This window comes from Anabrus simplex, chromosome 4 (assembly GCF_040414725.1).
Source record: "Anabrus simplex isolate iqAnaSimp1 chromosome 4, ASM4041472v1, whole genome shotgun sequence".
Lineage (NCBI taxonomy): Eukaryota > Metazoa > Arthropoda > Insecta > Orthoptera > Tettigoniidae > Anabrus > Anabrus simplex.
In genome coordinates this window covers 143309957-143327024 of record NC_090268.1, presented here as the reverse complement: position 1 = coordinate 143327024, position 17068 = coordinate 143309957, and the positions used below count along the sequence as shown (strand labels likewise).

Genomic DNA, 17068 nt, shown 5'->3' with positions numbered 1-17068 from the left:
GGATATGGGAAATAATGTGAGTGGTTCAATGAAAAATACATTGTGTCATCATGATTGAGAACTTTAATGATCTTGTACTATGTCATAAGTGTGTATGTAGCCTGTTAATTGGTGGAATGAAAAATAGGGTTTATTCTCTTACCATTTTATATTTTGAACCCAAATGTTCAAGACCTAATCAGTTAATCGCTAAGCAGAAAGAATTCTGCTCTGCATTATTTTCTTCTCCACTTGGATTGGTTTCCCATATCTTAGCTGCTTTCTGTCTTCCATCTTACTGTTCTGCTGCATGTCACAATTTTTTTGTGTAACTTATGTTAAGTTTTCACTCATGAGAAAACTACTTTACCTTCAAAAGATCATCACCTCAAAAAAAAAGAAATGGATTTTGGAAGGTTTGTAACGGTTGTTACACTTTACATACAAAAAATGATTTCATGTAAGAAATTTAAATTTAAGTGTGTGTTGTGACAATCATCACTTGCTTTGCAGTGGGACATGTCATTTTATGCTTGCCTTTCATATTTCCTTTTTGTGTTTAATATCCTTAGTAACAATATTTGCAAAGGATGATGGCATTTACAATTTTAGAAGATGTAGGAAGACTACATGTTACAATGTCTCTATGCAACAAGTATAAATAATGTTTGGTTTTAGCCTGTTAAATTCTTGCTACTTACTCTTAAAACAAAAATCAAGTGAATCTATGCCTTCCAGGTGACTCATGACCTCCTGCTAAGCAGATTTTCTCATATCTTAGTACAAGATATTATTGGCCTAACAAAACTTAAACAGGACTTACTATTTATGTTTTGCAAACAGGGAAATAATGAACTAAATATTGCATTGAAACTTATGGAGTTCCTACCACCTGCAGTCTGGTGTTCTCTCTAAATAACCTATAATAGGCCTAATCACAAATTTATAATGGAGGCATCATTTTATTTGGCACGACGAGTACTTCAGGATTCATGTGTAATCCTTTTTTTTTTTTTTTCCCGTGCTGGTAAATTAACAGTTAGTTAATCATAGTGTAACTGCACCATAGTTAGCATACGACATTATGTAACTCATTTTCTGTAAAGTTGTGAGCTGTGCTCCATCTCTCCAGTATGTAAACCTAAAGGTTTCAATGCGATTGTAGTGGTTATGTTCATGAATTATCAACGTTCACATCAAATTTATGTCTTAATACTTCATGTGACTATCCTTTTATATAAATTTGGTAGTGATACTACTAGTCTTGCAAGTAAAACATCCATATATACACATTACTGGTATAGACAACAGCAATCTGCTGTTTTGGCCTCATGTCTAAAGCTTAATAGAATTATATATTTAAAAAAAATATTTACTCATTATTTATTTCTAGATCTATGTTTACTAAGTAGAGTTGTTAATAAATAAAACTGACTTAAGAGGAAACAGTATTTATTTAAAATTCCAGTAAAAAATGTTGTGAATTATACAGAGTTGAACATCCTGATTGTTTCAGCTATGCAACCAACATCCTCTCCTTATTTATGACTGAAGATACCCTCTGGAAAAGAAAACATTGTTTAGAATGCTTCATAATTTGTATGTGCACTGAGACAAACACAAACAGGTAACATTATTGCTTCAGACATTTATCGCTCTCATTTCACTTAATGGATAATCAGATTGAAAAACAATAAAACTTGTGATATTTCAGTTCTATGGTGCAGGAATATTTCTATACACAATTCATTAAATCACAAGGACAAGCTGGCCACAAACCTGCACTAATTATTGTGTCCCCGAAAGCATCATGCATCGATTAAATGAGTGACCTTTCCTGTCCAGTCAGTTGAGGAAAAATTCCATTATTAATTTTATTCAAGGGCAATAGCCCTAGGCAGGGAGGAACTTAGTTTGGTTATACTCATCAGGTGAGCAGTCCTGAGGAGTATCAGTCAGAATTAATGGTGGCATTTTAAAAAATTGGCTTTACGATTATTCTTTTACCACGATAGCTGCAGTCGCTCAAGTACGGCCAGTATCCAGTATTCGGGAGATAGTAGGTTCGAAACCCACTGTCGGCAGCCGTGAAAATGGTTTTCCGTGGTTTCCCATTTTCACACCAGGCAAATGCTGAGGCTGTACCTTAATTAAGGCCACGGCCGCTTCCTTCCCACTCCTAGCCCTTCCTTGTCCCATCTGTGTCGGTGCGACGTAAAGCAACTAGCAAAAATAAATTCTTTTACCACTAAGAGCCAATAAAACTATGCCTTGTCAGAAAAATGGAATAATTCAGGATTTAATTCACTACTGTTGACCGACTAAAGAATCTAACTGTAATAAGGTTTTCTTGCTGCCTACCACTATGCAAGAGAATATGAAATCTCCATTTTCTGAGCTAGTTTCCTCAAGATTTTCATGTGGGATGGTGAGGGTGGAGGGGGATCACTTAAGTCTTTCACAAATTTCCTGATTTTTTGTCAGTTAAGATAGTTTGGTTTTGAATTTATTCACAATTTTCTTAATTCTATAACACATTGCCCTTCAGGAAACTGTAATAACAACAATGAAAAATCACTGGTTAAGACCTGTCTGCCTTATAAATACAATTAAAAATGTATATGTTTCAAGAATCTCAATTATTCTCTTCATCAGCGACTACACTTGTGATTAGATGCCTGTATTTATGATTTATCATGTAAGCTCAATCACACCTGGCTAGAAATTTATTAGCCATTTTGGAGGCAATACAAAATTTTGAACTGCAGACACAAACATTGTTTTTAGAGACATTATCAGAATTTTAAGAAGAAATGCTTTGCTGTACCTAATGCTCCAGAGCGCTCAAGCATTATCAGCCCCCATTCATGATGAGAGAAATATTGAATGGTCTTGTGAAACCACACTGTATTCTCTTAACTCAGCAAGCTGTCAGGACCTTGTTGACAGCATTTCCTGTGTGTATTTTCCAAACAGACCTACTTTATAAATGTCACCTTTCAGTTAAAGATTATTCTTGTTCAAGTTTATCGCTCTCATTTCACTTAATGGATAATCAGATTGAAAAACAATAAAACTTGTGATATTTCAGTTCTATGGTGCAGGCCACGCACCTGGCCAGGAACTCTCAGTACATGAAGCTATGATAGGTTTCAAGGGAAGATTTATCTTGAAACAGTACCTCCCAGGAAAAAGCATGGGCTATTGCTGACAGTGGAAATGGCTACCTTCTGAACTGTAAGATTTACAAGGGGAAGAAAGAAACACGGGACCAGAATTTATTATTAGGAGAGCAGGTGGTTATATGCCTGGCAGTCACATTGGGGAAAGTGGCATCACGTTTACTGCGATAACTTTTTCAGTTCTGCAAAACTGATGAAATTATTGCTAACTCATAACACCTACAGTTGTGCAACAACGAGGGTAAATAGAAAGGGTTGGCCTGATCAGTTGAAACTCAAGCAGGGAGAATGTAGAAAAATGCAAAATGAGGGTGTAACAGCAACAGTCTGGTAAAATAAATGTACTGTTCTTATGCTTTCAACAAATTCAGATTCTGTGAATGATGGTACATTGAAACAAAAAACCGGTAAAGGCAATGAAGAAATAGAAATTGCGTGTCTTCGTGCTGTCATAAATTACACAACGTATGGGTGGTGTGGACATCAGTGATCAGAAAAGAGAATACTACGGTGTTGGACAATCGTCTAAAAAATAATGCAAATTTAATTTTCCTTTTGTGATCAATGTGTGCATTGTGAACAGTTTCATTCTTTATGATATGAGTAACTGACCAGGTCTCACAGTTCATGGAAATAGACAGCTGAACTTCCGGCGGAACTTGGTGCAACAGCTGATCGGAAGCCTCACGTCCCGCAAGCGTAGAGGCAGGAAAAGAAGTTTTCCCCTCTCCATCCCCTAAATTATTTCATTCTCTTGTGAAGATACCCGGCAGTGCCAAAGTGTGTGCTTTGTGTTTGAAAAATGAAAAATAGTGCAGCTTCTGGGAGAGGCAAACAAACAACATTGAAATGTAAGCAGTGCTATCTACCAAGTGCAGGACGGGGTGCTTTATGGAATACGATCATGAGCGAAATGTGGATATTCAAATTAGGGTGAGTACACATTTATATGCACTAATCAGTTAGAAATGCAAAAGATATTACATTTACATCTGTATTCGTTTGACATCTAGTTATTTTCTTTTAAAGGATGGTATTTATGCTGCTGTGCCTATTGGGATTTAAAGGACTCCGTCAGAAAACACGGTAATTACGGCTGGGCATCCGTCTTTAAATGGGTAACAGCAAAGGGTTAAGCAATTTTAAATATATTTTAGTATTTAAATGACAATTCTTGCGTTTTAATTATAACTTATTTAGGGTATATTGGTTTTGAATAAAGTCTATAAATTATTTGGTGGAATGTTTAGTCGCTGATGGAGAGAATAAGCGAGATTATAAAAACGTACGACATTTTACAGTATTAATATAAATTAGTTTTTTAACAGTACTAAGGCGGACATAGATCTTTACAAGTGATTTTTCAGTGTTATTAGATACAAGTCAATAAGGAACAAAAACAAACCATAATTGAGGAGTTTGATGGAATAAGGGCGTAAGTCAGAAAAGAGCATTCCTGGTAAATGTGAGTTTAATGTTTGAATGTGTATTATCTTATTAAAAACAAGAAACAACCCCTTAACTTGTAATGGTGAGGTAGAAAGTATTTTTAATATGACATATCAATGCTTACAACTGATGATAATCATTTAATCTATGATACATGTGCCAAAATACGAGGAACGGTTTGCGCCCTTTTTCCTTCAAACCTTGAAAGTCATAACAAATAATGCAACGTTAGTTGAAATTTTGCTTTTAATTTTTAACTAAAGTACAATCTCAACTAGAAATTACTTAAGGATAATAAAAGACATACATGATACTTAATATCACATAATATCACACTAAAAACATCAGTTTATTCCTTAAATTTTCACTCCAGGTTATGTACCTCAGACTCCTCAGAATCAGCTGCTTCATTAGTCTTGACACTTAAGTATCTGCAGACAGCCAATTTACAACCCCACACATTTTCTCTGTACTTATGTTTGGATGCCTCTTTAATCTCCTTTATGTGACAACATCCTGATAGAAATGCATCCTGTTGAGCTTTATTACATGGACTATAAAACAGACGAAACACAGTTTCTTGGACATTAGGAGTCGCTGCTGCACTACGCTCCTTTCCACAGCAACGAAAAACAGGCTGAAATTTCTTTTCTCTTACAATAATCCCTTTCTTATTTCTGTAACTACCTTCACCATTTCTTCTCTTCTTAGTGTCGTTAAAATCATTCTCTTACTCCGATTCACTTATTTCACTCATTTTCTAAAACAATTTCCAGCAAAACATTCACTATAAGCAAGCCATAACACACTGTAACAAATTGGCGGCAAAGAAGCTGGAAGTTGACTGTCATGCACCGCCTTCTGTAAGTGATTTCTCGGCCTACTTGAAAGATATCGATCTGAAATTTTATAGGCAGATAATCCAGACATGGAAGAATTGAATTCACACTTTGATGGAAATAGGGCGTAAGGACACTTCTGCCCTTATCCCATCAAACTCCTCAATTGTTAAAATAATAAAAATTCTCCACGAAACTGTTTGAGGAATTCTCTGCTCACTCTCCCAGCAGATTCATGCTTTAAAAATCTACAGCACATGAAAATACGCTGTACAACACTTAATTCAGAAATCATGAAATTCATATAATCACAGGAATAGAACCAGCTTTTGGGTGGTTAGGCCGTGTGCATTATGCAGAGTTTCGTCCCGACGTGCCATTTGGACTCATCAGCTGGAATGGCACGCCCCTCTAGGACTCTGCTTAGCAGTGGCAGACCAAACTGTGTGGCCCCGCCGTGTTAGTAAACCAAGTTTGCTAACCTGCTAAATGAGAAATGATTTCTCCGTTTTTGTTATTGTATCTCCAATGGGGGAGCATTTTTTAAACGGAGCATATATAAGATCTGCGGCCGTGAAAGCCTTTTTTGATATCATGAAATTCACTTGGCAGATTAACTACTGTTGTTTAAGATGCATTCATGCTACATAGAAGCTTATTACAGACAAGTTGAGACTGTGACATTGTTGGGTGATCTATGTGGCACAGGCATCATTCACTCTACAAGACCGGGTAAAGGGAATAACCAGCAACTTGACTGTGAGGCTCGGATTGTACCATATTCTACAAAGTACTGCCGTAAGTTCTATCAGTACTTTCAATGCATATAACTACTAAATAAAATTAAGCAAATTCATTAATATACATATATTCTGAAAAAAGAAGGGAAAATGGCTACAGAATGAACACACTCTTATTTGAAATGATCACCATGTGCGGCAACACAGTGGCAAAGATGTTGAGGCCACTCATCGATAGCTGCACAAATCATGTCCAGTGGCACATTTTTAACAGCTGATGTGATAGATTTTTTTTAACATCTCAATATTATGCCGTTTTTGACATACTATCGCCTAGAGCTTCTGCCACAGAGAATAATCCAATGGATTGAGGTCTGGACTTCCACTAGGCCAGTCAGTAGCAGTGATGAACCATGGGACATTGGTTGCCAACCTCTGCTGTGTCGATTTTGCTTTGTGTGCAGGAGCGCTATCCTGCTGAAAAATCCACAAGATGTTCATTTGTTTCTGATACGGACCATTGAAGAAGCACTTTAAAATACCAGCACTTAATAACATAATGATGTTGGGGAAGTGTTGATATGTTCATTTGTTAAAAAAAAAAAAAAAAAAAAAAAAAAAAATCGCATTCTGTTCACACTTGTTTCAGCTGAGCTGAGTTCTAGAAGATTCCTCAAGTGCTGGTATTTTAAGTGTTTCACCTGGTCTTTTGTGAGGTGCATACTTCAAACTGAAGCAAGGCTGAGAGCTTGCACAGGACATGTGATTGTGATGAGTGTTTTTTGAATCTTTAATTACATTGAAGAAAATGGAAATTGCAACACCCAGAGGGAGTGGTGCTACAATGCTGCAATTGAATATGCAGGACGAGTGTTCGTTTGTGATTCGATGATTACACTTCCAGGTCCCGCTGACCGCAAGTTTGGACAACAATACAGGATGTGCCCACCACGAGCTGCAATACATTGATGAATTCATCGAGTCAATAAGGCCCTGGTTCGCTTCTTGAGGAATTGTGGCCCATGCTTGCTGCACTGCATGGGTCAGTTGTTCCAGAGTTGTGGGTGGCTGAGGACGGTTGGCCAGTTGTCGACCCATCATATCCCACACATGCTCAATAGGACTGAGGTCCGGGGATCTGGCGGCCCATTCTAAAGTTGTGATGTCGTGGAGAGCTTCTCTGGAGATGCGTGCAGTTTGAACCTGGGCACTGTCCTGCTGAAACATCCCATTAGCAATGTTTGCCATCATAGGGACAACCACTGGATTGAGTACCCTATCAACGTACTGTCGAGCAGTCATGGTGACCTCAACAAGCACTAAATGTGATTTCACATTAAAGCCAATAGCTCCCCAGACCATAATACTTGGTGTTGGCCCTGTGTGCCTCTCGACAATAAGATCTGGGCGGCCCCTCTCCCCAGTATGTCGGCGCACACAATTTTGGCGATCACTGCGGGCAAGACAGAAGCGCGATTCATCACTAAAGACGATCCTATGCCATTCGTCGACCCACGTCGATCTTTCTCGACACCTGGCCAGCCTTACACGTTGCTGTTGTGGGGTCAATGAAACACCACCTGCTGGGACACGGGCTCGTAAGCCAGCTGCACACAGGTGATAACCAACTGTTTGTTATGTAATGTGGGGTGCCACAGCTGCTCGAATTTGTGCTGCTGTTGCATGGGTTTCCATCCGGGCCATCCGAATGATGCGGTGATCCTCTCTCACAGTTGCCTGTTGCACTGGGCCAGGTCTACGAGTGTGGGTACCTTCATTTGACCACTGCTGCCATACACGTTGTACCATAGATGCCTGTCGGCCAACATGTGCAGCGACAGTCCTTAGCGATAATCCAGCCTCGCACAGCCCAATTATCCGAGCCCTCTCAAACGGCAACAGTTGTTGATAGCCTGCTCTTCTCTGTCGTCGAGGCATGTTTGACAGGGAACACTTCACTGCACAGACTGCAAGTCAACTACACTATACCAGAGTTGATTCCTCCGCGACCAATTACGTGGGGAGACCTGTAGCAACAATCCAATGGGTCTGAAACTTTGATTGTTTACATACCTACATGGCATTATTCCATATCTTGAAAATCAACACAAACAACCAATGCCTTCATGGTGTTGCAATTTCCATTTTCTTAAGTGTATCTTGCATTGAATTTCGTGCTTGCTTAATAAATTTTATATATACTCACGTCTTGCCTTAATTTTGATTTTGACTGATGGTCTCTAGTAAGACAAACTAGTTTCAACAATTAATATATGCAACTTTTTTAAAGGTTACAACAAGTTCTGTAGTATTGAATTGGTGGAAACTTTTGCTTTTGTTTTCTACACTATAAAAATAGTTGTATCGCTGTCTGGACACATCCCTTATTCTGAATCCCAATGCATTACCACACATGCGCTCTCGGCCTTTTGTAACTATCTTTCATGTTCCCATTTAGTTTCAGCTGCAACATGTCTGATTTTATTGAAGTCACATTTTTGACAGGAATCTTACAGGGGGATGAAATAATAGATTAAATTGTGTATTAAAAATATGACCAAAAATGTAGTGGGTCACTATGCTTGGCTTGATATAAATTATATAACATCCCCACTGTTCCAGTGACAAATACTTTCAATCCACACTTTTATTACTTTGTGCATAATAGCTCTCCTATACTCCCAATTCCTCACTCATAACAACCCCTTTCAAGGATATTGCCTGTTACCAGTCTCCACCCGCATCCTTCTTCTTCTTCTTCTTCTTCTTCGTTTTGCCTCATGACTGAGGCGTCGTGACTATCGTAATATTCAGCCCTCTAGCTGATGAACCATACTCCGCCATTCTTCCCTATCTAAAGCTTTCAATGTGGTTGCTCTGAGAGAACTCTGTAGGGGGCCGTTCACCATGTTGGTACTCGTCCTCGTCTTGTTCCCTGGACTCTGCCCTCAACAATCAGCTTTCAAAGACTACCATCTAAGCGCATTATATGTCCAAAGTAGCGTACTATCTGCTGAGAGACCTTACACGATAGACAAACTTTTATTTGAAGTTAGTTCAGGATTGATGTGTTCGTGCGATGAGCTGTCCAAGGAATCCTTAATATTTTCCTCCAGCACCACATTTCAAAGCTTTCTATCCGTTCACGATCACGTTTGACGATGGTCCACATCTCTGCACCATACAAGAAGACTGAGAAGACTAGAGATTCAACAAGCTTCTTTTTTGTATTGATGGTGATGTTATCTTTCCAGATCTTCCGCAGACGGATCACTGCTACCTTTGCTATTTCTTTATTTCATCTTTGTAACCACCAGAATTGGATAGTAAGGAGCCTAGATATACATACTGATGTACAACTTCACACCCTCTAATCTGTTTGATATGTGGACTGTTGTTGTTCTTACGATCAACAATCATGACTTTGGTTTTCTGTCGATTTAGGCATAATCCAATTTCTAGGCTTGCTTCCTCTACTCTCTTGATCAGCTCTGTCAACTCCTCTTCAGATGATGCTATCAAGGTGATGTCTTCAGCAAATCTCAAGTTGTTGATCTTGCATCCCCCAATGGAAAATCCTTTGTCCCAGCCATCTAATGCAGTTCTCATTGCATATTTACCATAGAGATTGAAAAGTAACAGTGACAGGATACATCCCTGGTGAACTCCAGTCCTTGTACGAAACTGCTGAGACTGTTTGTTTTAAATCTTCACAGTGGCTGTATTTTCCTTATACAAGTGGAGTGGCAAACCCATGTCATCCAAAATTTTCCAAAGATGGTTCCATTTGACAGTATCAAAGGCCTTTTGGTAGTCAATAAAGTACAGGTACACTGGAAAATTGAATTCTCTCTAGCCTTTTCTATGATTTGTCTTAGGCTTAACCCGTAGAGTGGGGCTCGCTTCAGGTGATGCGGCCGGAGTGAACCTGCTGGTGGGTGCGCATCATGTGAAGCGCAGAAAGTTGTTCTCTTTTTTTTAATCTTCGTTACGAAACAAGCGGTGGGTTTGAAACTTTCTCCGTATGTTCCGAGAGGTGCTGCCATCTGACAGAATTTTTTTTACCTTCGTGTATCTAAGCAGTTCTCGTCTAGGAATTCCCTTATCTGCTACATAGCTGCGTAGCGCAAGAACAACCTATGTGGCGCTTGGCGAGAAGCGCGGTCAGTGTGCCGCGAAGAGCATAGTATTTTGTGTCTCGGAGTGAATGTTTTCAGCTCTCATAAGTTGTTTTGTTGGTATAAAAATTTATCTTGTGATTTATTGTTTTAATTCTACATGTAGCGTTTCCTATTTGTAGTCAACATGTCCGAAAGAATTGTAGATCTTCCGAGTGATGATATACGGCATATTCTTGAGCTCAGTGAGGAAGATAGTTGCAGTGATTCTAGTTTAGATAGTAATGGTGAAACTATCCCGCTATTAAATGCTCCAAGCACGAGTGCTTCCGTCTGAGTAGGCCTGTTGCCTAGATGCCATGGACAGATGTTGAGTTCGAGCTCCAATGAGAGTAGAGAGTCAGAAAGTGAGAGCAATTTGCCTCCTACCCGCCTAGTGACTGGGATGTAAGGGGATGTAGGAGAGCCCGATTTCCAGCTACATACCAAAGTGGAATTCAGGGCTAACTTTTAAATAAAGAAACGGACGAAATATTTGAGCATTTCATTGACGATGAACTGTGCAAACTTATTGCAGAGCAAACTAATCTGTACGCTCAGCAGTCAATACAAGCTAGTATAGGAACAGCTAAAATGAAAAGGAGAAGCAGGGAGAGGGATTGGGTTCCTACTAACAAGGAAGAAATAAAACTTTTATTTGGGATCTTTCTTTTTCAGGGTATAATTCAAAAGCCGAAGCTATCTCATGTTTCACGTAATAGATTGTTTGCTATGCCTGTGTTTTACGAGACCATGTCCGAGAAATGTTTTTTCCTTCTACTGAAATTTTTACATTTCTCAGATAATGAGGCTTACGATCGGCAAGTATCCCCAAAACTCTACAAAGTGAAGCCAGTTCTAGACATTCTTGTATCAAAATTTAAAATTTCCTATTTACCAGATGATCGTCTATCAATTGACGAAAGTTTACTCCTTAGGAAAGGCCGCTTGGGGGTGGAAAATATACATTCCGAAGAAGAAAGCTTGTTTCGGGATGGAATCTTTTAAATTATGTGAGGCTAAAACAGGATATGTGTGTTTTGAAAGGGATACACACCACTGTATTCCACTATATCACTCTATAATTCCTTACTTGCTGAATAACACTGGTACAAATGAAAACTTCAATCCATTAAAACCCGCTTCTTTGAAAGGGACACACTACTGTATTCCACTATATCACTCTCACTGATTAGTCTTGTGCATTACATTGTTCACTGTACAGATCCTGGCAGTACAATCTCCATGTTTCCAGAACATTCTCTATATCTACATCATCCTGTGAGTTCTGTATATTCCAGGAATATGGCTTGAATTCTCGAGTGATTATTCTAATTTTGTCAAAAACATCCTTGCTGTGGTTTTGATTTGCATGGTCTTCAATCTCAAAACAAATGTTACTAAGGAAATTATTCTTATCTCTTCTACAAGAAGACTCACTTCTATCAAGATCAGACATTTGCTCTCTTTTTTCTTTAGTGTTAATGCCAGATTTTTTAAGGCACCTTCTTTCTTCTACAAGCTGAAGGGTCAAGTAAGAGATCCACTGTAAGAGGACTCTATCCAGTTTTTAGTCACATTCCACAGCCCTTCTGCAGTTGTTACTGGATCCTGTAATATGGAGGCTCTTCGCACCAATGATTCTTTGAATGACGTCATATTAACTACTTGTGGTATCCTGTGTGATCTTTTAACTGGTGTTTGAAGTTTTATTCTTATTTCTGTTCTAAGAAGCTGATGATCACTGCGACATACTGCACCTGGACAAGTTTTGGTGTCCATTACAGAAGACCTCCATCTTGAACTGATCAAGATGTAGTCAATCTGATTTTTATATTGACCATCAGGCGAAGTCCATGTGTACATGTGCGAGACTGTATTAGTTATAGTGAACCTGTTTTGAATTGCAAACTCAAGAAGCCTGTTCCCCCGTTCATTTCTTTCTCCAATTCCGTATCTTTCTATCGAAGTTCTGACATGCTCATCACGTTGTGTTGAACCAATTTTGACATTGAAGTCTCCCATAACAATAGTTATTTCTCTGCTTGGAAAAGCTGAAACAGTAACATCAAGATCTTGATAGAAGCGGTCGATTATTTCATCAGACGCATCCGCTGTTGGGGCATAAACCTGAATAATGTTGATTGAAAGTGGCTTGCATTTAAGACTTAGTATTATAATGCGATCATTAACAGGTTTATATCCTTTTACTAGGTCATTCAGTTTGTCACTGATCACAATTGCGACCCCGTTACTGCTTTTTTCTTCATTTCCAGAAAAGTAGACCCAATGATTACCACTTCTAAAATGGCCAATGTTTTTCCAGTGAGTTTCACTTAGCCCAGCCGCTCCTATATTATACCTTTCCAGCTCTTGTATTATCAGGAGAAGTTTTCCTGAAGCTAAAAGTCCTCTCACATTCCAAGTAGCCACGTTCTGCTTTGTTCTTCCAGTCGCAAATTTCACATATGCAGCCTGGTTGCCTACATGCACATGCCCAGTAGCACATTTCACACTTTGCAGCCTGGAACCACAAAAGCATCGGTTGTCATCCGGGTCGCATGACGAATTAGATACATTTAAAGCAGCTATCATGATAGTGTTCATGGGAATAATAGTGTAGTGAGGTCCCTCTCTCTTCCACACCGCAGTACCACAACCGAAAAACCAGTCATTCTGGTGTTGCTTGAGGCTCCCTGCTCTTGACCCATCTCTAGCATGAATTGCTCTGTGCATCAAGTCGATACTGATGGCGCTGCTGCCCGACGTCAGGTTTTCAGTGGATTCCAGTGGCATTTCCTCCACTGAAGGCCCACCGCCCTTCCTCAAGGAGCTCATCCGCCCGAAGCCGTTGGCTCCCTGAGGGTGTCATGTTATTTCTCGCCGCCTAACACTCAGCGCGGAGTAGCTGGCTGTACGGTCTACTACTATTAGCTAACAAATTTATGTAAATCATCCAAGACGATTTTGTATTGATTAGGTGGTCTAATAAATAACTTAATGTTATTATTTCAATCTACTCCATACCGTCAAAAATACGTCCATTGTAATGGTGTCAACAGGTGGCAACGTCGATAAGAGCGTGCATAGTTTCCGTCTGTCATAGTTTCCATGGCATTGATGGCAGATAGAACAAAATGGCTGACACGTAGGGCAATGCAAATATAGTAAATAATTATATCGAATGTCTCTCTTAGTAATGTTGTCTATGGATTGCGGGCAAAACAAGATGACTATCGCCTATGGCATAAAAACACAATAGACTTACGTTAAAAATCAATATCAAATGATCAGAAATTCACTAGACAACACTCACACACAGTAAATATATGCCACAGTGTCATAAATACTGCCAGGAAGCTGCTAACAAAGCACAGTTCCCTTTATATATATTGATATTTGATGCTCTTACACCACACTAGAAAAGCAGCTTACCCCAGTACCAAGCAGACTCCTGCAGGCATGAGTATTCCACTGCTTGCTGGTGAGCACTCAAGCTGGAACAGCCTGGACTAGGTGGACATACATACACACTATGGAATGCGGCAAAACAAATAGGACTTAAATTACTGCCCATCTGCTGTCTCTGGTCCATATTTCCCCAGCAATGAAGTATTTATTGTATATACCACTGACATATAGTGAATTCACTGTTGTGTTGATTTCTGCAGTTATAGTTCTCATAACAGAGCAGAAGGTATTTATCATGGAATACTATTTCCAGTGAAGGGATTAGAGATGAAATGAAGAAATAAGTCAGCATGTTGTTAAATGGAGATAAAGATACCACCACCACCACCACCACCACCTGCAGAATAGATGAAATCCAGAAAAACCAACCCCACCACTAATATGGCTTGAAGTTGAAACGGCACTAAAGAATATGCAAAACAGGAAGTCCTCAGGCTTTGATGATCTCTCATAAGATAAAGGCAACTGGAATACCAGGCTTAAATTGGCTATGAAGAGTGTTTTCAGTGATCTGGGAAGAAAACAAAATCCCAGAAGATTGGAGATAAGGAATCATCCCACTGTTTACAAAGGGCAACAGACAAAAATGTGGAAGCTATACAGGCATAATGTTGTCACACATCTTAAAGCTGTTGGAAAAGATCATTGAAATGAGAACTGAGAACCTTTGTTTGAGGAAGAACAACATAGATTCAAGAAAGATTGAAGTATTATGGTTCTCATTTCTGCAGTAAGAATGTTTACAAAAATGTACTGGGAACATGGAAAGAATCTTCTGATTACATTTTTGGACATTGAAAAGGCCTATGGCAGTGTCGCTCGGAACAAGATCTGAGAATGCCTGGAAGACCTCAAGCTGCCAAAGTACCTGAATAAGTGAAAATGCTATACCAGAATTGTTACAACTCTATTCAGATAGGCAATGTTTGTCCAACCCTTGTCCCGTTTCCCTACGGGGTCGGGTATGAGGTGAGATGAATTTGTCGTGGCGGTTTTTTATGACCGGATGCCCTTCCTGACGTCAACCTCATCAGAGGAGTTAATGAGAGATGAAATGAATGACGTGATATATGATAGTAGGGAGAGGGTGAAACCCGGTGCCGGCACATAGCCTACTCCTGTCGAATAGCACCAAGGGGTCTGCTCAAGGCTTAACGTCTCCACCCGACGGACGAATCACCATCAACAGCGCCATATGCCCTCACTCCATATGAGCACTGCGGAGAGGTTTGGAATTTAATCCAGGCTTTTGGCACGCAATCTAGTGATTAGAAATTGTATACCACCACCTCCCCTACCCTGCCGGCCAACATTCTGATGGTGAACATTTTTTCGACCAACGGGACTCGAACCGGCTAACCCCGGTGTTAGACCGTTTTTAGACTTCAGCGCCTTAACGATCATGGCCACCAGGCGGGCCTATTCAGATAGGCAATGAAAGATCAAAATGGTTTAAGATAAAGAGATGTGTCCAAAAAGGAAGTGCCCTATCAGCACTCTTGTTCAAAATAATAATAATGGACAAGATCATTAAGTCTATCAAGAAAATGGACAGGAGATCAACTGCCCTGGTATTTGCTGATGATGTGTTATTATGGGGAGAAACAGAAGCTGAAGTACAGAAAAAATGACTGAATGGAACAATCATCATCATCATCATCGTCATCATCATCATCATCAATGTCCCACTCCAGTCGCCCAGGTGTGGTTAACAAGCCTCCTCCACTCCCTTCTGTCCTTCCACTTTTCCTGCTCCATTACTTCTGCCACATCCAATCCAGCTTCTCTAAAGTCCTTCCAAATCTGATACATCCACCGTCTTCTCGGTCTTCCAACTGGTCTCTTTCCGTTTCCCTTCTTGCTACCCGTTCCTTTCCCATTCTTTTTACATGTCCGAATCATCTCAGTCTTGCATTCTGTACTAACGGTTCTATATTTAGCTCTTATCTGATTTTAATATATTGAATTCTACCTCTTCTTGTCTTTTTAACGGATGTTCTTAAAAATTGCATTTCTACTGCTTCGGATCTTACTATCTTGTCTCTTATTAGTTACCAGCGTTTCTAGTCTGTATGTTACAACTGGTATGAAATACTGTTTATATAATGTTAATTTCATTCTTTTGGGTACTTTTGTCATCCCATGTAAGTTCTCCAACTTGATGATAAGATGATGTACTACTTAGTCTGTTATTAATTTCAGGGTTGATTTCATTACTTCCATTAATAATGCTACCCAGATATGTAAACTGTTCTCCGTCTATGTTCACTTAGCTTCTCGTTTTCTCTTTTCCATAGAGCACGACTACAGTTTTCTTTTTACTAATTACCATTCCAATCTTTTTACTAATTACCATTCCAAACTCCTTCAGATTTTCGTTCCAAACGTCCAGTCTCCTTTGCACTTCCTATCCCCAAATCACCCCATCTGCAAATACCAAAGCATTTACTTCATCACTACTGATACTCTGTTTTACATGTTTTATGATTTCATCCATCAATATAATAAACAATAATGGTGACAGTGCACTTCCTTGCTTGAATTTTTTTTTGTATAAAATGTTTCAGTCACCACTCCCCACTTGTACACTGCTTTTACTGTCATGATAGAAAATTTTTATCTTGTAAATGAATGATTTTGGTACATTCCTTTTCAGTAGGCATTCCCATACACGTTTTCTCTTAACTGTATCATAAGCTTTTTGCAAATTTAAAAATATGAAGATGATTTTCTTGTTCCTTTCCAGATCTTTTTCCATTATCGTTCGCACTGTAAATATCAAGTCTATTGTTGATCTATTCAGTCTAAAGCCATATTGTTCTTCCTCTGTGTTTCTATTATATCCTTCAGTCTTTTGTCTATGACTTTCTCCATTATTTTAGCCCATGTGATAATAGGGTTAATGTGTTCAATAAAATTGAGATAAAAATAAGGAAATCAAAGACTGAGAAATGACCATCAACAGGAAAGGAACAAACTCAAAACTCTTTTTGGAAGGAGCAAAACTAGAATCAGTTTCTCACTCCAAGTACCTCAGAAACACTAACTCCAAAGACAACACTGTCAAGCAAAAAGCATCAACCTTTTACAATCAAGTCAGAAATCTACTCTGGGACTTCAAAATACCACAAAAAGCAAAAACCAACCCTGTACCACACATACTTTATACCAATTCTCAAATATGGTTTAGAGTGTAGTAGAAAGATTTATTAAAAAATAAATCATCCATCCTCCAGTGAGGGTGACCATAA

The 17068-nt window shown here is 39.1% G+C and overlaps 1 protein-coding gene across 1 annotated transcript in view; it reads right to left on the bottom strand.

Moving 5' to 3' along the window:
- Positions 1-1414: 1414 nt before the first annotated feature.
- LOC136871718 (oligosaccharyltransferase complex subunit ostc-B) overlaps positions 1415-17068 on the bottom strand; it is a 29148-nt gene continuing 13494 nt past the window's right edge. The window contains exon 4 of the mRNA XM_067145242.2: positions 1415-1540. Coding sequence (XP_067001343.1) covers positions 1522-1540 — 19 coding nt within the window. The 3' untranslated portion in view covers positions 1415-1521. The remainder of the gene's footprint in view (positions 1541-17068) is intronic.